Source organism: Bolinopsis microptera, chromosome 7 (genome assembly GCF_026151205.1).
Source record: "Bolinopsis microptera isolate Bmic1 chromosome 7, MBARI_Bmic_1.0, whole genome shotgun sequence".
Lineage (NCBI taxonomy): Eukaryota > Metazoa > Ctenophora > Tentaculata > Lobata > Bolinopsidae > Bolinopsis > Bolinopsis microptera.
In genome coordinates this window covers 2,654,964-2,682,536 of record NC_087078.1, presented here as the reverse complement: position 1 = coordinate 2,682,536, position 27,573 = coordinate 2,654,964, and the positions used below count along the sequence as shown (strand labels likewise).

The following is a 27,573-nucleotide window of genomic DNA, read 5'->3' as shown; positions in this document are numbered from 1 at the left end:
TAACTCCTTGAGCCAGGCTAGTTTGTCGGATAATCCGAGTGTAACTCCTTGAGCCAGGCTAGTTTGCCGGATAATCCGAGTGTAACTCCTTGAGCCAGGCTAGTTTGCCGAATAATCCGAGTGTAACTCCTTGAGCCAGGCTAGTTTGCCGGATAATTTGAGTGTAACTCCTTGAGCCAGGCTAGTTTGCCGAATAATCCGAGTGTAACTCCTTGAGCCGAAATTCAGTTCCTGGTTTAAAATGTGGCTAACCAAAAAACGGCTAAGTTCACAGCCGGCAATAGAACGTCGGGCGGCGTGGTTGGAGTTTTGTTCTGACCCATTAAAGCCGCAGAACACCTGGTGACCTACGCTGTCCATTATAACCTTCTTGTGCTTCTGTAATATTAAAGTTATGAGTAAAAACTGGAGTTAGTTAATGAACACATCGAGGGTGAACATATCACATCTATTAACATTAATTCTCAAAACAGCGGCTTCATAAAACATACGTTTAGGTACACCATCAGAAGTTTGAACATATCTGCTGTTAGAAAGATATGCGGCGCTCCCTGTGTCTGTATACTTAAATATTGTGTAGCTGCCTTCTAGGTTGACCTTGAAGCTAGCTCACATTGATACGAGTTTCCGGAAACTTTCAAAAATTTTCAAAATTAGATTAAAAAAATCCCGGCCCCGGCATATTTTAGCCAATCCCGGCCCCGGCCTTGGCAACATTTCAAAATCCCGGTTAATCCCGGCCCCGGCTGATTCAACTTGGTTCCGGCCCCGGCCCCGGCCCCGGCTAAATTTCGTCCCCGGTCGATCCCTGAACAGAAGTGGTCTGGAAAAATTACATGGCGTCAGAATTTGTTTCGATAATACACACAACATTCAAGCCAGATTAAAGGATTCGAATAAAACTGCTACCTATTATCTTCAGGCACTGGATGGTGGTGCATTAAGTGAAGTAGTTATTATTCTTTCTAACCATCTCTCTCTCTAGATTGATCGTCTGCTCTGAGATCGTCCATATCGATAAGGTTCCTCCCAGATACTATCTTTTTCAGCCCCATCTTCTTCAACGATTCTCTGAGCTGAAATTGATTCTTTAACATCTGCAATCCAATATATCCGGCTTAACCCTTAATTGTAATAAAGTGGTGAAATTGAATCTCGGTAGATACTGGGAAAACATAGTCTCAAAGAAGGGGACCCCGCCGGCCGAAATTCAGTTCCTGGTTTAAAATGTGGCTAACCAAAAAACGGCTAAGTTCACAGCCGGCAATAGAACGTCGGGCGGCGTGGTTGGATTTTTGTTCTGACCCATTAAAGCCGCAGAACACCTGGTGACCTACGCTGTCCATTATAACCTTCTTGTGCTTCTGTAATATTAAAGTTATGAGTAAAAACTGGAGTTAGTGAATGAACACATCGAGGGTGAACATATCACATCTATTAACATTAATTCTCAAAACAGCGGCTTCATAAAACATACGTTTAGGTACACCATCAGAAGTTTGAACATATCTGCTGTTAGAAAGATATGCGGCGCTCCCTGTGTCGGCCAAGTCTCCAACTTCCCGATAGATTTAACTGAAATGTAACTTGTCTTGGTTACGGAGGTGGCGCAATTTTTGAAGGGGGAGACTTGGAAGTAAAATAACTCCCTCTCTACCCCGGCAACCGGGACAATCAGCTTTCTCATCTGTAACGATACCCATCAGTAATTTGATGTCCGTATTAAGGTATTATACAATGAAGAGGTATTGAGTTTTTGAAAGTTAGCGGAGTTTTTGTTTTTGTTTGTTAAGTAATTTTCAAACGAAAGTACACAAAGAGAAGCAAAATAATTTTACGAATTACGTAACTTTGTTAGTAATGTCAGCAATTAAAATTAGCATAGGCAAAAAGTCCGCTAACTGTAAAAAACTCATTACCTCTTCAAATTTTGATGGCCTAGCACTTAGCAGTACCATTTTATATACTACTATCAATTTTTAATATTCAAACAGGCTTTTATTGCATTTACATTTTCGAGATCTTCGTAGGAGACGGCAAGCGGTTCCCCGGATCTCGCTGCCCTTAAAAAGAAGCACCCTGTCAAGAGGACCTGCCGCGTGGTGGTAAATAAATCACACCAGTTGTCGGTTGGTAGGGACTTGATAGTTTCCGCGAGTTGGAGGTAGATTGGGCTGAACATCATCTGGGTGATCTGTAAAATACCATGTCATTGCATATGATACTGAATTTGACAGATAGTTTTAGGCGTTTTTTAATTAAGTCCAGACAGGGATAACTTACCGGTTTAGATTCTTCTTTGGCCGAAAGTTACCTCGCGGACGGTCAGGATGTCCCGTGAATCCATCATCTGTTTAGCAGAGTGTTCCATATTCTTTTGTTTTTGGAGGTCACTTATGAAACTCTCTGTTCTCTGAAACAATATAAATGTTGATTGTTGATATGAAATTCTTATGTCCTTATGTGACCAAAACAAGTCCAGTATTTCAACTTTTGGTAGGATTTATATCCTAAATCTTACAGACAACAAACGTGGAGGAGTTAGAGTACTTTCGAAACATCATCAGTAAAATTCTCAAAACTGTACCCTTAAAATCGTGGTAACTCAAAAAATATTATGTATTTGCATGTAAACCAGCTTGACGATCTCTGCTATCTGGTGTGTCACCAGACCCTCACATCCTTGCGCCGTTTTAAGGATTCCTTCGAAACACTTGCAACGACCGAGTTGAGTGGCGGCTGCCAGGCCCTGGTCGGAGGAGTGGGATCGGGAGTCCGGGATGACCCCGAGCAGTTTCTGCAAGCCCTTTTCACAGAAAAGATATTGTAGCTGTTCCATCTCCTCCATTTTTAAAATGTCGGGATCCGAGTGTTTCTAAGGTAGGTCGATTTTAATGAGTTTACTTGTAAAATATGCTAGTAGCTGCATATCAGGCAAAATAAAGTTCACGGTAAAGTGGTGATAGCATGATTATAAGTTTCAATAAAGCGCACTAGATCTGTAACATGCTATCCTTAGGAATGAAGAAATCATAATCGTACAAATGTATCAAATGTCGTCATGACAGAAGATCGGTCCGCTTTTATTTGATCTTCTGACGAACTCCGCGGTTTGAAGCTCAGCCATTTATTGACGAGCTTCGTAAACGAAGTGATCTGAAAAGGTATTTGTTCAGACATTATTGAAATGAATATCATGTGCCATGTAGCCTTTTATTCATAATTATTTTGGTCGTAACTCTTGCCAAGAATCGGATAACAAAGGTTATTATATATCAATCACCTCGTCAGAAGATTTCTTAGAGTTCGGTACCTCTCCGCTCTGAATTAAAAAATAAAGATGAGCAATAGAGCACAATAGCACAAAGAGCCACACCTATGTATGAAGCAAACTGAAGCAAACACTGACTGTTTGCCTCCTCAAATTTCAAATGTTATTCAATTTGTTTACCTGTAATTCACAATATACTGAATCGAGAAAACCTATGCAATAAAACCGTTTTCAAAATGGTTATTGGTTACCTGTAAGGTGACCGGGGAGCGAGCATCAAAATGGTCGAACATGTTAGTTTCCAACATGAGCTCCAACATCGACTCTGGCTCTGAGGAGGTTGTAGGGATTTTTCAACATTACTCTTAGGGTGGTGGTTGTGAAACTGGGTCCGGCGTAGGGAAGGGGATCAGAGGATCAGGAGCTGGAGCCTTTATAGAGATCTGGGGGGTTGGCTGTTGTTGTTGCTGTTGTTTTTTCTGCACAACAGACATTAAAGTTTCCAACTTCTTCTTCCTTGTCTCTTCTGAACTGTGTGTCTCCTGGAACAGGTCCGTGTACCGCAACCTCTTGTCTGATGCTATCACCTTAGCAATCTGCGGAGAAAAGGACTGTTAAACAGGGATGCAGCAAGTCAAAGTATAGAAATTATTCATAACTTGTAAATTATTTTTTATTTTGACAATTTCAATCATTCTGAAATTTTCTATTAACTATTCATTAACCTCTTTGTGCACCCGTCTCGCATGTTTTGCAACGTTACTACAAACAATTTTGGTTGAGCAAATTAAACAGTAGCACACATCAACGGATTTATGCTGTGCAGTAGCTCGATAATTACAGTTGTAATAGCGCAAGACTGCGGCGCTATCAAGTTCCCTCTCTGAAAAGATTTGGTACGTTAAGCAAGAGGACATAAAACACGTTTACAAGCGTTCCCGTATAACTTTTCAGAGTTTAAAAATTGAGAGAGGCAGCATGAGTTCACCTTTAACAACGTGACAGATTTGAGTGACATGCCGCTTGATCTTTTTCGCTGATATCAATGTTCTGCAGTCAATGCACTCTTTCTGCTAAAGGAATTTAAAATCAACTATCAAATGGCACTAAGTTTGCTAATTTAAAAAATGTAACATGGGCATTGGGCATGAAGCATTAGCACTTTTAACAAATCAAACTATCTTTTTGAGAATACACAGAAACTACTTTCCAAGATTTCAAAACACTTACTTTGCGAGCTTCTTCAGCAGGAGTAGCTTCTTCAGGGAATAACGTCCGTGATACCTGAATCATCTTCTTTTCTTTCTTTTCCTGGGAAGAAATCTTAATAGTTGACTATAAAAGTATGCATAGAAGTACAACACATTAACCCTAACCCAAACCTATACCCTAACTCTGACCCTGATCCTAACCCAAACCCTAACCCTAACATTCTGATAATCAAGTTTTCCTGATATATTGCTATGAAAATATGATCCTATCCTACTCTGTTAAGAAAAGTAGTAGTAATAGGTAAGTAATAGGCATTTTTCCAAAAAGTTTGTATTTACCCCCACAATTTTGATCCTTGGGTAGTTGGGGCTGTAGACACTATCAGTGGAGTTTGTTCTTACTGTGATGTATAACTAGACTTAAGTAAAAGTCTGAAATAATATACTGCTTGAAAGCTAAATAATAAACTGCGAGAGAGTAGTTAACGTGATATATATATAATATATATAAGCAACATTTGACAGAGCATAGTGTGGAGTGAGCTATGTGCCCATCCTTGGAGAACCCGGTGGATGTCCTTGCTGTACGGCAGTGTTAAACAAGGAACTGAAAGCGAGGGGTTCCGTTCAGGCCCTTCACACTTTGTTTCTGTCTAGTTCTAATGTACCGTCACAATAGTGACTTTAATATATAATCAAGAGTACTAGCCTGCTGGGACAAGCACTGGTGCTTGATTTGCGGATGTTGTGGAGGTGTTTGTTCAAGCCACAATGACCAGTGATGAGGTGCACTGCAATTCTGTAATTTTGTCTGTTGTTGGTGAGTGTAGTGTTGAGATTTTTGATGATGTTGGTGTTTTTTTGTCCGAGTGTCAGTTTGGTGTGTCTGGGTCCATCAGTAATCCATGATTCTTGGTTAAGTCTAGAGACTTTGTCGTCAATCAAGCGTTTGATTTAAGATTGTGGTATAGGGCAATTCAAAGTGGATTCACTGGTTGTACCAATTTTGGCTAGCTCATCTGCTTTTTCATTGCCCCATAATCCGATGTGTTCAACTATCCATCGGATCTCTAGAGTGTTGGTGGATCCGATAGCATTGAGGATGTCATACCAGTCTCTAGTAGTTCTACTCCTCTTTGAGATCGAGGATATAGCTTGTATGGATGAGAGACTGTCAGACCATATGATGATGTGTGTGTTGTTGTAAGTTGAGAGATATTTGCAAGCTTCGATGATGGCAGTGAGCTCTGTGTGGTAAACAGTGCAGTGATCAGGAAGCTTGAAAGATCTTTCCTCGAGGGTAGTGTTGTTATTGTCAGTGGTGATAATGTAGCCAGCCCCGCTACCTAAGTCTGTGCGTGACTTGTCTGTGTAGCAAGTGATCGTCTCACTGGAGATGTTTTCGATGCTGTTTTGAAGCGAATCTCTATATATTCAGTGTTGTTAGCTCCAGGAGTGGTGACTTTGAAATGCCGTTCAAGCATCATGGTTGGTATTGATAGGTCTCTCACTGCTTTGGGTGGTATGTTGAGATCAGCCATGAACTGTTTGTTGATTGTGGTGTGAGCTTTGATCATTGATGGTACCTTTTCTGAAGGCGATAGTTTCAAGGGTTAGGCTACCATAGGCTTGTAGCCTTGGCAGAGCCCTTTTTCTTGGTGTTAGGATTAGAATCTGATGTTAGGACTGTTCGTAGGGGTGTGATGCGAAGGTCTGAAGGCAGGTGGACTTTAGTGAAATGGTGAAGGACATGAGTGGAGCCTTTGCCATGGTTGAGACCTGACCTATGATTTGTGAAGCGAGTTCTAAGTGATTGGATGGAGATGCCAACATACTGGAGAGGGCAGTCAGGATGTGCACAAGTAATTAGGTATACTATACCGGAGGTAGTACACGTCATGGGCTCAGAGATTGTGTACTCCTCTCCTGTTATCAGATTGGAGTAGCAGGGGTCAGTTTTAAGGAAGCCTTGAATGCACATAAGACATTTTCCACAGTCTGTAATAGGACTAGCCAGGGTGGTAATTATGGGGGTGCTAGGGTAGTTACCAGGAGCAGCGGTCGGCGGTATGGGTGGTATGGGTGCGGGAGTAGGTGGTGCTGGACATGGAGGAAGCTGTAAAGAGGGATGTGTAGCTGAAGGAGTAGGAGGTATAGGCGATGGTAGGGCGGGAGCATAAGATAAAACCCTTCCACTGCGGAGCTTCATGAAAACAGGAAGGTTCCGGAGTACAATAAATCACCAGATGATCTATGGGTGAAGGGTAGCGCGATAAATCAGCGGCTACTCTTCAGTATACCTCTCAATGGAGGCTTATTCAATTGACAAAGACTAATAATAAATGCTGCTTAGCACTATAAAGTTGGTGGCAGTATAAACACTCCTTCACCTTAAGGAACCATATATCAGTTGACACAGAACTATTTGATTACTTTTCAAATGAAGCATACACTCTTCTTACAATTTAATACTGATGATGACAATATGGACTCAAGAGTTAAAAGCACCTACATTTTTAGCTATAACCGAGCCAGGGTTAGGGAGAATAGGGTCTGCAGGGGTAGCACTAGCAGTTGTGGGGGCAGCAGCAGGGGTAGCACTAGCAGTTTTGGGGGCGGCAGCAGGGGTAGCACTAGCAGTTTTGGGGGCGGCAGCAGGGGTAGCACTAGCAGTTGTGGGGGCAGCAGCAGGGGTAGCACTAGCAGTTTTGGGGGCGGCAGCAGGGGTAGCACTAGCAGTTGTGGGGGCGGCAGCAGGGGTAGCACTAGCAGTTGTGGCGGCAGCAGTATGGGTAGCACTAGCAGTTGTGGCGGCAGCAGTATGGGTAGCACTAGCAGTTGTGGCGGCAGCAGCAATAGGGGCGGCAGCAAAAGGGGCAGCAGTGGGAGCGAGTGGGGGGGGGGAAGGCGGCAGGCGCAAACAGCCTTCGCACCACCCCTTGGTCAAGGTCACGGCTCTTCTTTGGTTTCATCCTCTTCACCTGTAATATATCTTCATTAAAAATAAAATAATTTCCTTAGTCAAACAAAAAACTTTCAGTCAAACTAAAATTTATATTTCGTTCCAAGTATACAATCCTAATTTATTATGAAAGGAAGGAAAGAGGGAGTCAATCATGTCTAAAGATACCTCGGAGAACTTCCAATAGGTCAGAAAGTTCTTAAAGTTTCTGGTGGCCGTCTCCTGGTCCACCGTTTCGGTGATGCTTCTTTCTGGTGCTGGCTAAATGAGCTACCTCCTCTGTCCTCTGAAAAGTCATAGGGTGTTAGCACTTGTTTCGTGAAAACGCACGATATTCAAGTCAAATAAAAGGGTAAAACGCTCATTGGAAAAATCTTGATCTACAGAGAGTTGATTTTGTGAAAAAGTATTATATTTTGTAACCTTGGCCATCTCCTTGTGGTTCTGCTCCTCTGAAGCGCTCCATACTGACTGGCGGATCATCGTCGGTGTGGGCCGCTTTCTCATAAAGCTGGGTCTGAACTTAAGCGTGTTGGTCAATGCCCAGCGCAGCTGAAATTTAACTATTCTTATCTTCAATCTTATAAATCGTGTGTAGTCCCTGGTATAATGGGGATTTAAAGCAAAATAAATAAAACTAAGTAGATACTAAACACTTGGTTAACAAAGAAGCTTAGAACGGTTAAGTGCACAACTAGCAATAACATTTCCAAACAGCAACTGCAGATTAGACTTACTTCCCGAGCGGCGTGCTTTGACTTTTGCAGACTTTCGTATTTGCCGCAGAAAACCTGCTGGTCGACTGCCCCCTTAATAACGCTCTTGTGTTTCTGAGAAGAATCATTCAGACAAAGTTTCTTGATCTCTTTACATGTTTCCCATTACCCAGAACCTCTTTCTGGATAAAGTCGATGGGTGGTGACAAGAAATCGGTAGTACGCTCGAAAATATATTAGCAACTGGAGGGTGAAAAACAGCGACTTTACAAAGCTTACCTTCAGGTATGCCCTCAGAAGCTTCCACTGTGGGGAGGTTAGAAAGATGTGGGGTAATCCTGTGATGTGAGCTGTTTTCAGCTTCACAGTCTTCTCGTCCACCATCTCACAGCTCTTCCCGTTCAAGGGGGAAACTTGAAAATAATACAGTTTCCGCCCTTCAACATCTAGCTCACTCGACTGTAACAATAAACTCAATAAGTTATTAAATTTTAGCCATTATTATTGACCTTTACTAGTTAATAAATAAAACGGTTATTTAAATCGGAAAATAATATTAATAATACAAGGATTAAGATTAAAATTTTACTAGTACTGATTGATTGAGTGTATTGCATTTACCTTTCCCACTATGTCCCCCCATGAAATACATAGTGGCTCTCCCGCATGTGCTGATCGGAGCATGAAACAAGCAGTTACGAGGGCTCCCCGCACGTGGCGGAATAGCCCAAGCCACTCGTTTTTTGGTAGCTGCTCTACTTTATCTGCTAGATCCTCGTAGACAGGAGAGAAAACGATGGCAATTATCTGTAAAATGCCTCACCTTTACATGGGTTACCTATATATACTATTGGTTGACGAATTAAACATATAGTTTTTAAAATTTTTTAGTCGGGTTCAGATAGGGAAAGCTAAGCAATCAACGATTACTAAATCAATCATAATCAACCTCTCTCATGGACAGTCGATTAGCAGTGGCTGTCATGACATTCATGGATTGGACAGCCTCAAAAACAGTGAAACGCTCTTTTTTCTTTCTCTTTCTCTTCTGCAGGGGTCATCAGGGTGCGGGTGGCAGGGATCCCCGCTTTGTGTCCCAAGATTTAAACATCCAATCTTCGTATCCCCGTACCTAATGAATTCCAATTCTAAGTCACTCTCCATGCTCATTCTAGAGTATACGGATTTGTTAGCTCCCAGGGAATCATATCGAAGACACAGTTTGGATTTGGAAAATCTCACTCTACATCTCATGCAGTTAATTAAGATAAGTCGATCAGAATATTATTAATTTCAATCATGTACTAATGTGAATACAGTATGGATATTTTTAGAGATTTGTATCATTCGATGAAGCAAAAATACTAATTCATTGATAAGGAAAAGCCTTGATTGCTTGACAGAAATTGCTATCAAGGCTTTTTCACCCCATTTACTGTTTTTCAGGCATTAAGACTCGCCGAAATTAGTTCAGCAGGCATATTTTAAGTTCAAACAATTCTAATTAAATGTCAAGGATGACAGGAATAATAAATATTTATGTGGAGGTTTTTAAGGCCCCAACATTAATGTGGCTCTTGCTATGTGTTGGTTCAGCCGAATTAATTATTATATATTTACATCGTATCAGGCAATGGTTCAGTTTAATTATGGTAAGGGCACAGCCTGTCAAAAACCCTTTTCGCATGATCCGTCGACACCGCCTGAAGGTGAATGCATAATAACGGATCATGAACGTACGGAATCAAACGTTAATAAGCTTGCAGCTTCCGATGAAAATGTATTCAACTTTGTGTCATGCTTGAATTGGTTTTGGACCTCTTCAATGCTTTTAATTTATTTATTATTGTTATTTGGTATTATGAGCTGATATGTATATATACATACGGTATCTAAAATTAAGCGTATAGCGAGCATATTTAACAATTTTTAAGCAATAATGTATTGCGAGCAGCTGTAACTTAAATATCGCATAAAAATCATATAATTATAACACAAAACTAAAATTTTATTGGAATCTAGGTTAAACTAAGATAAAATTAATATCAGCCCCTTCGCCACTCTCAGCAGTCAACCAGGGCTCATAAAAGCTTAACAGCGCCTGGGTCCGTTCACCAACTGTGCTAATGTGAGTGGCGGTGTGGTGAAACCCATTTTAACAGCGTGAATATTTATCAAATATAAGCGCGCTAGCTGCTAGCATACTTGTATCATTTAATTTTTAATCAAATTTATTCGGATATATATTTATTGATTATGTATTGAATTGGTGATAAATAATAAAATTGTCTTTTCTCAAAAAATTGTCTTTTCTCTATAATCAAGTTTATTTTTCTCGTTAGTTGTCATCCGGCCAAACATTAAGCAACTTATATTGCAGTACCATTTATCATTTAGTATATCAAAATTTGACCAAAACCCATAATCATGGGTAGAGTGAACCGCTGCCAGTGTCTCTCTTTTCCAAACAAAAGAAAATGATATTAATTTGAGGAACCGTCCGCAAATGCAAATTGATACCGAGAATGAAATCGGTCGCTCGCTTTTCCCATTCAATAAGCTTTATTACAATACGTAAGCCGTGAATGAATGGGAAAAGCGAGCGACCGATTTCATTCTCGGTATCAATTTGCATTTGCGGACGGTTCCTCAAATTAATATCATTTTCTTTTGTTTGGAAAAGAGAGACACTGGCAGCGGTTCACTCTACCCATGATTATGGGTTTTGGTCAAATATCATCTCTTTTTGATTATAATGTCAGGATAATTTACACAGTCGAAACTTAATAAGGAGGTAATTTCAACGATTTCGAAATTTTACCTTTGAAAACGTTTCCTTGTGTTTAGGTAGGCATATCTGTCAATAACAGACTGAATATAGCACTTTTTACTCATTCAAGTTGGCATTAAATTCATATATAATGCCATTTTAATATCGTAGGAAAGCAGAATATATTCGAAATCACGAATGAGCAAAATTCTCACCTTTCGCACGTGCAAACTTTGAGCGGACGTTGCGTGCGCATAAAATATTGAATCACCATAAATTTTTGCATAGTGTTATTTAATATATAGTTTGATAAGCATGAAAAGTTTCAGAAGATTTCAAAAAGAACTTGGATCACAACGGGACTCCAAAGTTGGTAAAAATCGTGAAAATAACAATTTTTAGTGATTTTAGCTATTTTAAATGAATTTGGGCGTGTCCCCACGTGTGCAACTTTTCGATTTTCAACTTTAAAACTAGCCTATAACACAATTTAGACCTTTAGGAAGCAAAATTGAGCTCCACAACCCAAGGGATGGCCCAACACCAGAGAATACTAATTCACAACTTTTGTGTTTTTATAAAATTATTCTTCAAAAAAGCACAAACTTCAATAGCGAATATCTTTATGAAGGAGCAAGGTAGGAAAACTTTCCGGTAGATTTTCAGAATGCTTGAACAATTATCTAAGGTGAAAATGTCCTCAGATTTTGAATAAAATTACTCCTTAATGCTTTAAAATCGATTTGAAAAGTTGTTATTTTGTCAAAAATCAAGTTTTAAAAACACTTAAATTGATGACGTCATCAAGTGATGATGATGACGATAAATTATTTTTCGATATAATGTAAACTAAAGTATAAACAATTATCTTTAAAACCTGTGGTTCGAAATGACTGTATCTTTTATACTTTTGAATCTACGGACACTTAAATGTAGGCTACAATTTACTGCAAAAGCGTCTATACATATATATATATATATATATATATATATATATAGCTTCACGACAATCTGTTGTAAAACAGGGGTTCCAGAAAACCCACTTCCCGATACTCCTGCAACATGAAATTTTTTTTACAGTCGATTTGGACAAGGTCTAGACGCTCTGCAAAGTTTCAGATCTCTAACTCAATTTTAACATGGTTTTGAAGGCACCTGAATATGGCGATTTTGGGTTTTTTACCTAATTTCGTATAACATGCTGGCGCGTATTTTGCGCAAATTTCTTAAAAACCTCCACATAACTATTTCTTATTCCTGTCATCTTTAACATTGAATTAGAATGTTTTGAACTTAAATATACCTGCTGAACTTCTTTCGATGAGTCTTAATGCCTGGAAAACAATAAAGGGGATATAATAGTATAGGGGGTACATAGTGTTGTGAATATAAGGGCAACGATTATGCTTGCCAGCATTGTGATATGTCATTGTAACTTTGCATGGCTGAAATGTAAAAATACGTGCCATGCCAGTACGAGCGGCTAAATCACTCTACAGTCGATTGTTCTAAAAGGGCCCCCGACAGTTGAAACCAACTTCAATCGATGTATTTTCGGACGCTGATTCCGAATCACCCCTTATGACATAATAGGGTTAATATGCTCCCCTGACGAGATATTGACGAAAAACTGTCTCGATCACGTGATATGACCGTATAAGGAAGTTAGTCCAATTTCTCGTTAGGGTTAGGGTTTCAGCATATGCTTTTGTTAAGGATTGGGTTAGGGTTAGGGTTGGGATCAGATTAGAGGGTTAGGGTTTCGAATAGTCGTTCAGGACCAGCTAGAGAACGAGTTGAAAAAGTCACGTGACAGTCGAGTGTACAGTGATTAATCATCATCCAGATTCGGCGAAATGACTTGTCTTACGTTGTATGACCCGCCGCGCACGAGTGCGCGGCTCCCCTCTACACTGCCGTTCCCTGAGAGAAGGCAGTGAGTCCATTTTTCGAAATTTTGAGATATTGGTACTAAAATTTTCAGGAGAAGATTCTTTACAACTTAAGCTATGAATCACGTTATAAAAATACTGTTTTAGCTGTCACGAAAGATAGTAAGTCACTCAAAACTTGACAATTTAGCACGTTATCTTAACGGGTGATACTCGTAAAATATTTGTTCCAACTCGGCGCGCGTCCTGGTAGGTTTTAAACCTACAACACGTTATCCCAAAACCTTCCCTGAGAAAAGGCAGTAAGTTCAGCCTTTATTTGCAGTTTTTATAGTTTTTGGCCTATAACTTCCACAGTTTTAGTTATTATCTTAACGGGTAATACTCGTAAAATATCTGTTCCATATTTTGGAACAGGACCGTCGACGAGTCCAACTCGGCGCGCGTCCTGGTAGGTTGTAAACCTACAAGTTGATTCACGATGTCAATCCTTCGCATCTCGCCGATCTGTGGTTGCGAGAAGCATTATTGGATGCGCGCGCGGCCCAGTATTGCATCGCGCTACAAACCTACAAGTTATATCTAAATAAATTGTATGTGGTCGTAATTAGCTCAGCAAGCAAAAAATGTTGGTACTAATATTTCAAAATTTAAAAAAATATTATTTTTAAAATTATTCATTATTGAACCTGAACACAAAAGTCAGGTGAATGAATTATTGGAACATTTTTTGAAAAATTTGGTGCTTTAAATAATGTTCAAATTTTCTAAATTAATTCGTCTGACCGATGCTGTAAAAATTATTCCAAAATATTCGATATGTAAGAAGTTATAGGCATTTTGAGCGAGAAATTATCCATTTTTCGTCAATATTACACACTTGCAACACACAGGAGGCCCGCATAATTATATCGCAAGGATATGATCAAAAATATAGAAATGTTGTATTTTTTGTGTTGACTTTATTTGAGGAAAAGTGTACTTACAGCCTTTCTAGAGAGGAAGATCGGTTGAAATCGATCCTGATAAAAGGCAGTAAGTCCGCAATTCCCTCAGAAAAGGCAGTAAGTCCAATGCAGATGGGAAAATAGTTCAGTTATTCTAGAGAAAAATGGTTTTTTATTGATTCACGATGTCAATCCTTTGTAGGTTTATATGGAACAGATATTTTACGAGTATCACCCGTTAATCAATCCTTCGCATCTCGCCGATCTGCATATACATTATACGAGAAGATGCGCGGCGCGGCCCAGTAGTGCATAGCGCTACAAGGTTTTTATAGATCAGTGTTGGTGAATTTATGCTTTTAAGCTAAAGCATGTTTACAGTTTAGCTGACATATGACAATAATTTATTTACACATAGATGTCAAAATTAACTCCGTTTATGCGAATAAAATTACCTAAAAAACGACAAACACGTTTGTCCCCTTTTCTCAAAATGACATCGATGTGACTTACTGCCTTTTCTCAGGGAACGGCAGTACAGTGAAACGTTGTATCACGTTGTGACACCCACGGTCGTTTCATGTCCTGACGATACAGGGGGAGCCGCGCACTCGTGCGCGGCGGGTCATACAACGTATGACAAGTGAAACGACAGTTAATGGGGTAAGTGGGGGTCACGACGTGATACAAGGAATGACAGTGGACAGGCTGAGCGCGGCCCAGTAATATTTTTGGACGCTGATTCAAAATATCATTCCCCATGACGTAGGGTAAAAATGCTTCCCTGAAGAGTAATATGGGCAAAAAACTGTTTTGGTCACGTGACAGGCTAGTTAAAAACACGAATTTGATTGTTTAGGGCTCGGATTAGGGTTGTAGGTTTATAACCTACCAGGACGCGCGCCGAGTTGGACTAATATATGGAACAGATATTTTAAGAGTATCACCCGTTAAGGATTAGGGTTGTGGTTAGGGTTATGGATAGCTTTGGGGTTATGGTTAGGATTTATGTAAAACCGCTTTGTTCGGGTTTGTAGGTTTACAACCTACCAGGACGCGCGCCGAGTTGGACTCGTCGACGGTTCCAATATATGAACAGATATTTTAAGAGTATCACCCGTTAATGTTCGGGTGCAAAACCATAAAAACCAAAGTCTCGTGATAATTTTGGGCGATCGGATCAGTAAGAGCCGGATGGGGCTCACTGCTCAGTAGTCAGTATTTCATTTTGTCATATCTTCGATCGTCTTTATGAACACAAAGTCTGAGGTAAGATTAACATGATTATTTACAGTTACTATGTTTAGTGTTTATTTATTTCCTTTCTTCATCATATTATTAAGTCACAATTTTGTTTGGTTTGACTCCCATCTAGAAGATGACCTACTTTTAAAGGATCGTTCACACGTTATCTAAGTTAGATTTCGACTACCCCTTCTCCCTCTGTAAACACTTTTACACAGCTGCTATTGTGTAGAAATTATAACTAGCTTGCATTTTAAATTCCAATCCCCACTTAGGCTGCTTACAATTAACATCTGACCAATCCCAAAGAACGAACATCCATTATATTAACCTGAGCGAGAACAAAATAAACGACTCCTTAAATTCATTCAGATTTAAATAAAAAAGTGGAAGTTTTAAAAGAGGACGTGGGAAGTAAATATATCAAACTGTCACCAATATATAGTTGAAACTTGAGAACTTCAATGTGGGATTCGATGAGGAGTTTTGTAACACGTGGGTATCAAGTAATACAGTCACAATAAATGCTAAGCAAAGCGTAGTCGCACACACTTACATCAAAAATATATTCTAAATTTGTTATTCGGTTCTGTTCAGTTAATCAAACAATTTAATATACATTACAGAATCTAACAGAAACGCCGAGATTCCCCACTTACCATGTGACATGTTTCTCAATTCCTGTCAGTCAAAATTTTATGAAAGATAAAAATTAAGACTCCTATATTCACTAAAATTAATTTCAAATAATTTATATATAATTATCTCGCTGCTGGTTGGGGAGCGTGTCTGCATTACTTTCAGTACATGTATAATATATTATATAACGATTACCAAACTCGAGGCTCACTTCTCTTCTCGTCCGATCAGGAAAGTTGTAAGTTCCTGGTATATTACCTACTGCAGTGTTCACTCTGTTTGTTCAGTACAGCGAGCATAATTTACAAGAACTTGATCGTCCGATGACAACGTCCTACAGGATCACATCATGACACCACCATACGTGCCCACGTGTGTGCGCGGCACGGCAGATCACGTGACTTGTAGTGTGATATCACGTGACCGTGGAGCTGACTTTCTGTCGTTTGTTGAGAGGGGGTTCGTCCTCTTCATCACTGTCGTCAGCGTAGTCGACAAGAGGTGAGGATGCTGATATCACCTTGTCCAGTGCAGGGAGGGAAGCGGACATAACTTTGTCGAGAGGGGTGGTAATAACTTTGTCGAGGGTTGAGCTGATGTTGGTGATCACCTTGTCTGAGCTGGGTGTTATCACCTTCTCCAAGGGAGTCGTCATCACCTTCTCCGAGTTGATAACTTTGTTCGGGGGTGGTTTCGTGTCCAGGACTTTGTTCTGTACCACCAGGGGCGAGTTGTACAGTGGTTTGTTCATGTCGCTTGCATCTTCATCATTGAAGTAGTTCTCCTCATTTTCGTCAAGGTCCCTTGCATCGCGTCTGAAGCGAGCCGAATTATCGAAATTTTTGGGCCCTGCCATCGTGTCCCCCTTCTTAGTACTCTCCCTCTCTAACTGCTGCTCAAACTTTGTTCTAAGAGCTTTGAAAGTAGAGCACTGCTCTACAGTTAACAACTTAGTGATGTGCTTTTCACACACATACTTTATCAAAGTCTTTATATCTTCACTTTTTATGAATTCTAGCAGTTCCAAAACTGCTGAGTTTAACATGTTGTGCTTTAGTCCGTTCTTCACGAACGCGTCTATAACGTAAGACATTAGGTCGAATTTGATGATGTATCTGTTGTAGAACTCGTCCTTGAGGCCCACTATCTTCCGGAAGAATTTCAAAGCGTTAAGGGCAAGGAAGGAGTACCGAGGATTCATCAGCAGTAACACCTGGAGTAGCAAATGGGTGAGAAAAATGTGAACTTTACGTTGAAGTTATACGATTGAACCAGAAATTAAACTAAATTTCGGAATTAAACTCACAAAACACAATTATATCTTGACATTACCTTTTGGAAGATTTCTTTTGACAAGATATAATTCTTGACATGATAAGTGTGATTTTCCACTGCGAAGGAGAGTACGTCCAGAACGCTAGCTACAAGGGACGAGTTCTCTGTTTTGCTGACGTATTTTAAACACTCTGTTCCGTGCGTAGCCAGAATAATCGGCTCCGTCAGTCGGTGCATGGCGTTCTGTTTGCAAGAATGAAGTTAATATTTTGAAATTTAACTAGGAGTTAATGATTAAAGGCGCTATGATAGTTAGAATTTATCAAGTCGGTGCATGGCGTTCTGTTTGCAAGAATAAAGTTAATATTTTGAAATTTAACTAGCAGTTAATAATTAAATAAAAGGCGCTATGATAGTTAGAATTTATCAACAACCCCTCCAAGTTTTTATTGAAATCTATAATTTTTCAAATGAATTAACAAGAATAATTTCTAGTTAACCACAAAAACAAAGGTAATACAAACCTTGTAAAAGAATTGCAGGAATTCGCTTTTCTCAAGTCTGTTGAGAGAGCGGTGCATGTTCTCAGGATCAATAAGCGTCCGGAGAAGGCCGAACAAGGTACCCTCAGCATTGCACCCGGGATGGTTTACAACCCTTTCTATTACAATGTTCACTAAAAGAGCATCCTCGTCATGACTTGTCGCTTCCTGGTATAGGAGCAAAGTTAGTCTCTTAATTCAACTTTTAACGTGAACAGTCAGATTGTTCTATTCAGATGTACTAAAGGTTGCAGGTGGTCAGTCATCTAAGAGGATGATAATAAAACATCAAGTTTTCAAGGTAAATCATAGCAAATAGCGCCCACCTGAACCATGAAATCTCGCACAAGAGAAGGGTTAGTATCAGTAGCAAACGAGAGAATATCGGCAGCAACAGACCATATCTCCTCGACATCAATAGCTAGAAGAAACTCAAGTGTGGGAAATAATCTCTTGTTTGCTAGAGATCGCAGAAATGAGGTTTTTCCTTGCACCTGCAATGGTAATAAATTATTTAGAGGTTAACGTGACAGAGAAATTAATTAGAAAGTTTAGAGAAATTAATTAGAAAGTTACAGATATATGGATACTTTAAAAAATTATTTCATAAAACGTATTGTAACAAACCTGAAGGGTATTAGAGAAATTGCAAAACTCCCGAAGAAGGCAAGCTAAATCTATCCGCCGAGCTATGTCTAGATTCTCGTCTTGAAGTTGTTGGAACAGCTTCGTTAAAAATATCTGAAATTAGTGTTCATGTGTCAGGGCATTTGAAAAGTTTTAATAATTCCCAGTTGTACCTAAACGAATGTTTAAGTTCCCAGTTGTTAAAATTGGATTCGTTGTATGTTACTTTGAAATAATTGGTAAGCTATCAATGAGAAAGAGCCCCTCTGACGTAGGCAATAACTCCATTTAATGACGAGGACAGTCCTTTGGTGATATATGAGCGGTCAGTGGGGTTTTTCAATTCATTTCATTTCAAAGTGTTCACGAAAGGCTCCGAGAAAAACCAGTCCCAAATGCAATCAAACTCGGGGTAATTACTTATCGCTTACAAATACGAAAATAACTGATAATAAGACACATTACCTCATCTTCTTGTAGCATAGAGACGATATCTGCTTTGTTGAGGAAAATAAAAGAGCTGAGTGTGGAGAGCATGTTGTCTTCAAATACACTCGGTGTAGGAGAAACTATATCCTGCGGAAATTACTGATTAGATCATGGTTAAATCACATATTGAAAACATTCATGATGGTATGTAGACAAAGGAAACAAGCACTGATGTTTTTTAAATGAACTTGATATCGAGATATTATCGGATTGAAGTCTACACTTGGATATTAATCTTTAAGTTCAAGCCGAGGGATATGACCAGGTACCTGAATATATTGAACTCTGTAAGTCTGATGAATTTTGTCAAGGAGGGTAGGGTTGGTGAAAGGTATGCACTCTTTGAACTGAGCTCTGTCTCTGATAAATTGCCGGTGACCGGCTGGCTCTGATAGTGAGGGGTCGTATTCTAATATTCCTAACACCTGAAAATGGCAAATTATCGATCATCAAAGTCGGTCACATCAGAAATCGATAGCACCATCCATATGGATCACCGCTATTTGGCGATTATCTTTTTTGGATAAATTATAATAATGACAATCATCCCTAAAATTCTAAAATTTCATGAGGAGACGTAGGTAATTTTTGAATAAGATATACAACTACAGAGGATCAACCAAAAACCCACAATTAAGACGTTTAAAATAAAATTCTTACCTCAAATATATAATCCTCTGTAAACATTATTTCGAAGATAGCGTTTTTGTTAAGCATGAAAATACTCTTGAAGATATCGAAGAGCATGTGTAAATCCTCCGTATTTTCAAGATCTTCACAAACATGGAATATCTCTATGCATTGCTGAAATAATTAATTAGTCTTTCTATGAAGCATATCATAATTCATAATAACACAATGACAATCGACATGGGATTTTTCGAAATCCAATCGGTATTCAGTAAGCACAGGATTGTAAATAGACACACTGCATTCCCACAACACTAAACATCAGCAGGTTCCAAACTTACCGGGATATAGTTTTCTGATTGTAAAGCAACAGCTAATCTTTCTCTCCTGATGGGACTGTTCATTGCGCCCTCAATCACTTCTCGTATCTCAAACAGCCTGCTCAGTTCGCAAGGGGGGAGATCTATGGGCATTGCTGCATCTGGAATATCCTCAAATCTCTCCTCCTCTTCATTCTCCTCATTGTCCATTTCTTGAGTTATCGTGGTGGTTTGGGGATCCTTGCCTTGAACCTGAACGGGTGTCAGGTTACAAATTAATTGGTAGTTACATGTGTTTACCACACAGTTGGCTTATAATTTAGCTCTACCAGTATGTGTTAACCACACAGCTTGCTTTAAATTACAGACCCGATACGGGAGGAGAAGGGTGTGCCCCCCCCCCCATCTGTAGTTAATACTGAGCCCCCCCCTCTGTAGTTAATACTGCGCCCCCCCCCCCCATCTGTAGTTAATACTGCGCCCCCCCCCTCTGTAGTTAATACTGCGCCCCCCCCATCTGTAGTTAATACTGCGCCCCCCCATCTGTAGTTAATACTGCGCCCCCCTCCCATCTGTAGTTAATACTGCGCCCCCTCCCCTCTGTAGTTAATACTGCGCCCCCCTCCCCTCTGTAGTTAATACTGCGCCCCCCCTCCCCTCTGTAGTTGATACTGCGCGCCCCCTCCCATCTGTAGTTAATACTGCGCCCCCCTCCCCTCTGTAGTTAATACTGCACCCCCTCCCCTCTGTAGTTAATACTGAGCCCCCCCCCCTCTGTAGTTAATACTGCGCCCCCCCCATCTGTAGTTAATACTGCGCCCCCCCCCCCTCTGTAGTTAATACTGCGCCCCCCCCATCTGTAGTTAATACTGCGCCCCCCCATCTGTAGTTAATACTGCACCCCCTCCCCTCTGTAGTTAATACTGCACCCCCTCCCCTCTGTAGTTAATACTGCACCCCCTCCCCTCTGTAGTTAATACTGCGCCCCCCCTCCCTTCTGTAGTTGATACTGCGCGCCCCCTCCCATCTGTAGTTAATACTGCGCCCCCCTCCCCTCTGTAGTTAATACTGCACCCCCCCCCCCTCTGTAGTTAATACTGCACCCCCTCCCCTCTGTAGTTAATACTGCACCCCCTCCCCTCTGTAGTTAATACTGCGCCCCCCCTCCCTTCTGTAGTTGATACTGCGCGCCCCCTCCCATCTGTAGTTAATACTGCGCCCCCCCCCCTCTGTAGTTAATACTGCGCCCCCCCCCATCTGTAGTTAATACTGCACCCCCTCCCCTCTGTAGTTAATACTGCACCCCCTCCCCTCTGTAGTTAATACTGCGCCCCCTCCCATCTGTAGTTAATACTGCGCATTTAAAAAAAAACAGGATCAAGCTGAAGAGAGATTGGCAAGCCCTTAAAGAAACGTCATATATAATGTTTGGCAGTGGTCTTGAATATGACTTCAAGAATAGCTGACACGCCATATAAGGATTAAATGAATAATACTCGAAAGTCGTTTAAATTTTGCGGATACATTTAGATTAGATAGGTAGGATCACATGCAACCAAATTTGATCAGCTGATGCTAAGGCCTAAGATCACGGTAAATTGAAGAATGGAACATTCAATCGGTTAAAAGGAACTTTTCAGCAAGAATTCTAGAAATGCGATAATCGTTATAACACGCTGTCATACCACATATTCCAATTACCGCTAGGTTCTTAACTTAATAGAGTATGATTATTTGTGAGAAAGATCAAGCGTAGTCTGCATTCACTAATTGAATCTCCATAACTCGGGCACTGCTAACAGTTTTAGAGATTAACTGCTAAGTAAGTAGGAGCCTCGAAGAACAGTGTTATGAAACATCTAAGAAGTGTTAACTGTTAAAATACTGTCCACAATGACTGTCTGGGCCTGTAGTGATGAACAGGCAAGGGGTTTAGAGTACTGTGGTGTATCTAGTGGTAGATATGACATGTTTGAGATAAAGGACACTGGAAATGGCAGGACACGCCAGAACACATGAAAACAACTTTAAGAACACAAAGAAATCAAATCATAACGATGAAATTGGAAGTCGTCCTTGCCCAAAGATTGATGCACAAGTAGTCTAAGGATCCATTATTCATCTGTCTTGATGTTAGATTTGAAAAAGCCAATATTCTTTATATCAAAAAGTTAACAACCAAGATCAAAGATTCAACCGAGGCAGTTGAAAGCTCTCTAATTAGTTCATCCGTTCTTCAAGCCCGTTCAATCAAAATGGAAAAAGTTGTGAAAGGTGACAAGATTTAGACGATCATCTTGAACAAAAATTTTACACGGATATGGCGGAATTAATCTTAGGAAGCTGTACCACTGCAGCACAAATGCACACTATCAATCAAGAATATGATGAATTGCAGTCTGCTATATCATGTTCAGCAGATTCAGTAGTGTTGCATGTAGGGCGCGCGCGCAGCACTACAGTAAATGTTTTCAATGAAAACTCTTTACGATTTTGGTGCTGCGCGCTGACAACTGCATACTCTACTATATTCGCGCGTTGGCAGAATATCAAGCTACTCGGCGAACTAACGCCGCCCATCTGCCAAACTTCAGAAAATCATCCATTAATTTGTGCACACATTTTAATTAGCACCGGAAATTATTCCATGCTCGTTGGGATTTAGGAATTGATACGACTTAGTCGTTAATCAAACTGCATGGTTAAGATATGCACGAAACATGTCTACTGTGGACTAATGTGACTGCAAAATGGTATGTGATTTATCAGCAACTCAAATAATAATAAACATGAAACAGTATCAAGATAATCAACATATTGGAAATCCAAGATATAAAAATAATGATAGATTGAAAGAACTAAGAAGGCAACTCCTCAAGAAGCGTAGACATTTCACAACTTTGTCAATAATTTGAAGTCAATTTTCCCGCTTTTTAAGTTAGTCAAAGCATATTTACAAAACAAACCGTTTTAAAATCACAAATTATAGCAAAAAACCCAAGTATTCTTAAAAGTAACCAAATGATGAGTGAGTAGTTACCTGACATATTTTAGCCCATATTTCGTCACACCCGGCCCGCTCTTGAAAACTAAGCGCTAGTTCCGTAGTATCGTTTTCAGACCACACAATCAGTGTCTCCTGAAATATGAGAAATATTATTTACAATCTTTATCAACGCTGAGAGTAGGGAGACGTTTCGTAAGGTATAGACAGGACTAGGGAAGATGATTTAGGGTGATTTTATACCAGGCGGAAGGTAAACACACGTAATACGATTGATGTAATACATGGGAGCAGCGCACTTTCACATTTTGGGTTGAAACTAGATATTAGCATTACTTTTCAGCACATTGTTGACATTATATCCCCTCGCTCACACGATTATATATTTACTCAAGCGGGATAGAGCGTAATACGATTCTATATTTCAACAGGTTAAATAAAGGCAGTGTTCTCCCTGGTTTTGGAGTGGAGCCAAGATGAGGTAACTGCAAGGTGCAGGTGTTTGTACAATGAACATTATACTGTTATGTAGGGCGGTGTGGAGGGTTGTTATTGTGATTAGTGGTCCTAAAAGTGGGGGCCTGGCACACACCACACGTACACATGCTGTACACAATGACATGTAATAACTTAACAACTAACTGCACCTGCAGCTAGGTTAAGTGTGCCCAGTATGGCACCTTCAGGTTACGCTAATAGGGCAGATTATTCTGCAGATTATTCTGCAGCTTATAAGTGAGTGTTTCAGTTTGGAACGTGAAAGTAACCGATTATCTTATTTCGATACCCAATTTATTGTGCTAAAAATACATGCCAAATCCAGCAATTTTATTCTTTTGTCAGCGTATGACGTTATGGACGACTCAGTTATAGAACTTTGGCGTAAAACCCAAAAAGCCTAAACTAAAAGGAGTACCCACCTAAGGATTACCTGTTAAAGAAATAAATGTCCAAATTAATTTTATGAATTTACGAACTTAATTAGTTTACGTTACATTTCATTGATTACCAGAATGGCATTAGAATAGTGCTAGTTCTTGCAGAGTTTGGTTGGATTTCCCGCCGCTCTTAATCAGTTTCTTTGAAGGATAAAACTTTAAACTAATCTGAAAACTGACCCTGTGAACCGTTCAGGAGAGGCGGGAAGAAGAGAGTACTGATTGTAATCTCATACAGATAGGTTACAATTTCATCTACAATACTGCTCTACTCGGAGGTTCCCTAATCCCTACTCGGAGGTTCCCTAATCCCTACTCGTAGGATCCCTACTCGGAGGTTCCCTACTCGGAGGTTCACTACTCGGAGGTTCCCTACTCGTAGGATCCCTACTCGGAGGTTCCCTACTCGGAGGTTCCTTACTCGTAGGATCCCTACTCGGAGGTTCCCTACTCGGAGGTTCCTTACTCGTAGGATCCCTACTCGGAGGTTCCCTACTCGTAGGATCCCTACTCGGAGGTTCCCTACTCGTAGGATCCCTACTCGGAGGTTCACTACTCGGAGGTTCCCTACTCGGAGGTTCACTACTCGGAGGTTCCCTACTCGTAGGATCCCTACTCGGAGGTTCCCTACTCGTAGGATCCCTACTCGGAGGTTCCCTACTCGTAGGATCCCTACTCGGAGGTTCCCTACTCGTAGGATCCCTACTCGGAGGTTCCCTACTCGTAGGATCCCTACTCGGAGGTTCCCTACCCGGAGGTTCCCTACTCGGAGGTTCACTACTCGTAGGATCCCTACTCGGAGGTTCCCTACTCGGAGGTTCCCTACTCGTAGGATCCCTACTCGGAGGTTCCCTACTCGGAGGTTCCCTACTCGGAGGTTCCAGAACTTGGTAGAAGATTTCTGAAAATCAAGTAACACTTATACTGATTGGATATGTCATATGATGGTAGCACTGGTTGAGCCAACAACTGCTTGTATACGACCCGGCTAGCGATACTACTACAAACGATCCTAACATAACAGCTGTCTAGCACCTTCTTGGTATTCCCCGATAACAGAAAGAGATATCTGTCACACTTTATAATACATTGATATGTGGCAGTGCTAAAAATTAGCACTTTTGGCTATGATTCATGGAAACCGAAAGTGTTAAATAACGGTACAGGGGACAACATGTTGCACAATCTAGAGGAACAATCTATTAAATCCCGCTATATAAGATCTGCTATTTCATTACATTGTTCGTAGTATTTAGTCGTATTAAGAAAAAGTTGCAGAAATTTCTCATCACCGCAGCTCAGGTAAAGGACCGACCGATAAAAGTTATCATAATTTAATTTAAGTTATTACATTATTTAAGTTACTGAGTTGTGCGTTCCCCATCTTACAGGGTTCTCAATTAATATTAATTAGGAGCAAGTATACTATTAAGTAGTATCAAAATTATTATGATTATTTAATAAACGTAAATATCGCTCAGCATTGACTCCTATACTACTGTTGACTGTTCTCAAATAAACTAAACCTATAAAACCTCTAGGAACATTCCCAGTGTGACACGTGACAGTCAATTATTTGTTTTACTGTAAGCTGATTGGTTAACATTACAGTCTCGTTGTCAAAACAAAGTTCCCCGAACAAACATTAATCTACCATATAAACCATACATATATATATAAACCTTTAAGTAAGGAGGAACATAGCATCTTAATTGATGGGCAGCAGTTAATCTTAAACATTACGCTACAAAACATCCCTCTTAAATAGCTACTACAGGAGCCCACTAAATTGTAGGATATATAACAATTGTAAGTAGTGTAGTTGTGGGGAGCAGTTACACACATTACACAATGGTAGTTACTATAATAGGAATTTGTCTATAATCTATATCCAACACAGCTGCTCTTTATTTAACTACAATAAAGATAACATTTTGTGTCTGTGTCAGCTATACTTGGCACGCCACCAAGTTTAGATGTTGAAGTATTGCCATGTCAGAGCATCTATTATCATGTTGGGTATCTGCATATTATAAAGCCATTCAGTTGACTAAACGTAATGAACTATTAGTAAACATTTTAAATTGATATTTTGAAAACTTACACATTGTTTGTGGTAAGCTGTGTCAGCTTGAACTTTTGATTCGAGTAGAAGTGATCCTGAAATGGAATAACTGTTAGAACAAAAAATACAAAATAGGGGGAAATCATGTCATTTTAATCTCTTTTGGTTTCTCTGTTTAGAAGATTTTCCAAGATTTGGTGCAAAGTCAAATCTTTTAGATCAAAGATTTTTAACATAACATCTATTTAATTGTCCAAAAATAAGCCGCAGCCCCATTAAACGTCATCGTCATTCAGGAATTTTCAGGGTTGGGATGACATTAAATGACATTTCTATACCCATATCATGTACCTTAAAAGGTCAAAGTTGTAGAATATAACATCGCTTCGTTGTACAACCTAATCTTTCACAACGCAAACTTGCCACTTTAATTGTCACATCAATTATACAAAAAACCATATTGGTCACTTTGGTCTCGCAAGATCGGGAATAAATGGGGTTCCACGAAGTCCTGGGTACTGCGTATACAAGCAACGAATAGGCCGGAGCGCCAACTGGTCTATGCAATTTACAACCCAACATTCTCAACCGATTAGTGTCCACTCTCACTAACAATGGTTTACTATTGTAGCGCTTGTACACGTTTTTGTTGGACATGATGAGGGGTGTTTCAAAATTTATCGAAGCTGACGAAGATTAACGACATTTTATTCGACATTTTATTCAAATAATGTATAGTCATACATATCTTATCTAGTGCAAGACTTTTTAGTAAACAAAGCGAGTAAGTTGCAGTGAAACTGGTAACTTTTGGTGAACATGTACATGGCAAGTAAGGTACATCACATGAACCAATGGCACCAAACATGTCTACCAATCCACCATGTATGCCCCAACAAACTTCTCTTGTTGACAAATTACTTACTATTCGGTCTTAAAAGATGCTGCCAAAACAGTTTTAATTGAAAATTAATCTCTGAACAAAAAAGCTTAGAAATTCGTGACAAAATGTCATTAAATGTTATTGTCATTTAGAGGTAACAAACGTTAAACAATACTTATATACTATGTAGAAGTAATAAAGAAGAAACAAACCATCGTCTTCAGCCTGGACAATAAGTGTGAGGACAGATTCCTCCAGCAACGTACTACTGACATGTCCCGTGCCCTTGTCGTCCCATTGACGTTCCTCGTTGAGCACGTACACCTTGACGCGGCGCCTGTTCTCAGCCATTAACATTACGCCTTGCAGTCAAATCATGCTGCTGGGGAGTTAGCTGCTCAGGTTATAAGATTTTAGGGAAAGGTTTATTTCTCTAATCTGTTCATTATTATAACATATAATATAATATAGCGCATGAAATTATCATTTCTAGGAAATTCTAGGAAAAGGGAAGGTTTATCCAACCAAAAATATTACAGAGGGGAGGGGGGGGGGGCGGGAGTTGTTGCTTTGAGAGTTGTTGCTTTGCAGATAGCATATTGTACCTACTTGTTAGAGGATTCCGTTGCCAAAATTTTAAAATTCGGATATTTAAGACCACGCCTATTCAATATTAAAACACCTATATTGTTCTCTCTGGACATGCTGGACACCTAAGAGACGGTAGATTATTTAATGATGCATCTGATCTAAAAAAATTATGTGAAACGGATTTGAAATGAATGAGTTATCAAGCATTTAGTTTATCTTGTTAGCAAAATTGATTGGGTGATTGTGACACGACACCTTAATTGGGCTACCTTCAAAATTCCTATTGTGTAAATCTGATATGATGTAGTACATGCCATGCTTTTAGCGTGCTACCTGAGCCTTAGCAATGATCAGAGAATTTTGGCGGCAAATGAATAGTGAAACAAAACTGTTGCAAAAGGATAACTTTATTAAAAATATGCTCACAATAATAAACAACGATAAATCTACAGATAATTCTCAATATGACCACCAGTTGTGGCTGTTGGAGTCTCCAGGCAATGGGAAGATGTGGGTAAGCTCTGGACTGTTTGAGGTGTATTTCATTAGGTCTGGA

General features: G+C 39.9%; 3 protein-coding genes and 1 pseudogene across 8 annotated transcripts in view; 2 read left to right on the top strand and 2 right to left on the bottom strand.

The window, feature by feature from the left end:
* LOC134818475 (mucin-5AC-like) overlaps window positions 1-27,573 on the top strand; it is a 112,959-nt gene that overhangs the window by 42,938 nt on the left and 42,448 nt on the right. The gene's annotated exons all lie outside the window — the stretch shown is intronic.
* Window positions 596-9,341, bottom strand: LOC134818493 (uncharacterized). Of its 5 annotated transcripts, none has more exons than XR_010160655.1 (19): window positions 9,110-9,327; window positions 8,782-8,967; window positions 8,440-8,619; window positions 8,182-8,274; window positions 7,868-7,996; window positions 7,613-7,730; window positions 6,995-7,463; window positions 4,502-4,582; window positions 4,260-4,344; window positions 3,997-4,154; window positions 3,523-3,867; window positions 3,284-3,322; window positions 2,636-3,156; window positions 2,284-2,413; window positions 2,012-2,194; window positions 1,478-1,575; window positions 1,239-1,364; window positions 910-1,076; window positions 596-808 (listed from the first exon to the last, which is right to left on the bottom strand). XR_010160655.1 is itself a non-coding variant. In XM_063828080.1 (7 exons), exons 1-6 carry the CDS (start codon window positions 9,152-9,154, stop codon window positions 7,644-7,646), a joined length of 720 nt encoding a protein of 239 aa, XP_063684150.1. In that variant the 5' UTR covers window positions 9,155-9,341; the 3' UTR covers window positions 4,585-7,463; window positions 7,613-7,643. The 5 variants fall into 5 exon arrangements, 1 of the variants encoding a protein (XP_063684150.1); XR_010160656.1 differs by having other exon boundaries at window positions 971-1,076; XR_010160657.1 differs by having other exon boundaries at window positions 2,315-2,413.
* LOC134818252 (serine/threonine-protein phosphatase 4 regulatory subunit 3-like) lies at window positions 15,373-26,822 on the bottom strand. The gene is made up of 12 exons (XM_063827740.1): window positions 26,639-26,822; window positions 25,583-25,638; window positions 22,577-22,675; window positions 19,558-19,788; window positions 19,247-19,390; window positions 18,856-19,011; window positions 18,563-18,673; window positions 18,098-18,211; window positions 17,797-17,964; window positions 17,453-17,638; window positions 16,986-17,171; window positions 15,373-16,866 (listed from the first exon to the last, which is right to left on the bottom strand). Exons 1-12 carry the CDS (start codon window positions 26,781-26,783, stop codon window positions 16,069-16,071), a joined length of 2,394 nt encoding a protein of 797 aa, XP_063683810.1. The 5' UTR covers window positions 26,784-26,822; the 3' UTR covers window positions 15,373-16,068.
* LOC134817987 (uncharacterized) lies at window positions 20,002-21,276 on the top strand (annotated as a pseudogene).

Excerpts from the sequence above, each read along its gene's own strand:
- LOC134818493 (XM_063828080.1), bottom strand. The coding sequence starts at position 9,154 with ATGAATGTCATGACAGCCACTGCTAATCGACTGTCCATGAGAGAG. Across the intron at positions 7,997-8,181 it reads CAAAGCACGCCGCTCGGGAA|CTGCGCTGGGCATTGACCAA; the intron begins GTAAGTCTAATC and ends GTTAAATTTCAG. Across the intron at positions 7,731-7,867 it reads ACCACAAGGAGATGGCCAAG|AGGACAGAGGAGGTAGCTCA; the intron begins GTTACAAAATAT and ends ATGACTTTTCAG.
- LOC134818252 (XM_063827740.1), bottom strand. The coding sequence starts at position 26,783 with ATGTTAATGGCTGAGAACAGGCGCCGCGTCAAGGTGTACGTGCTCAAC. Across the intron at positions 25,639-26,638 it reads TGTCCAGGCTGAAGACGATG|GATCACTTCTACTCGAATCA; the intron begins GTTTGTTTCTTC and ends ATTCCATTTCAG. Across the intron at positions 17,172-17,452 it reads TCCTGCAATTCTTTTACAAG|AACGCCATGCACCGACTGAC; the intron begins GTTTGTATTACC and ends TCTTGCAAACAG.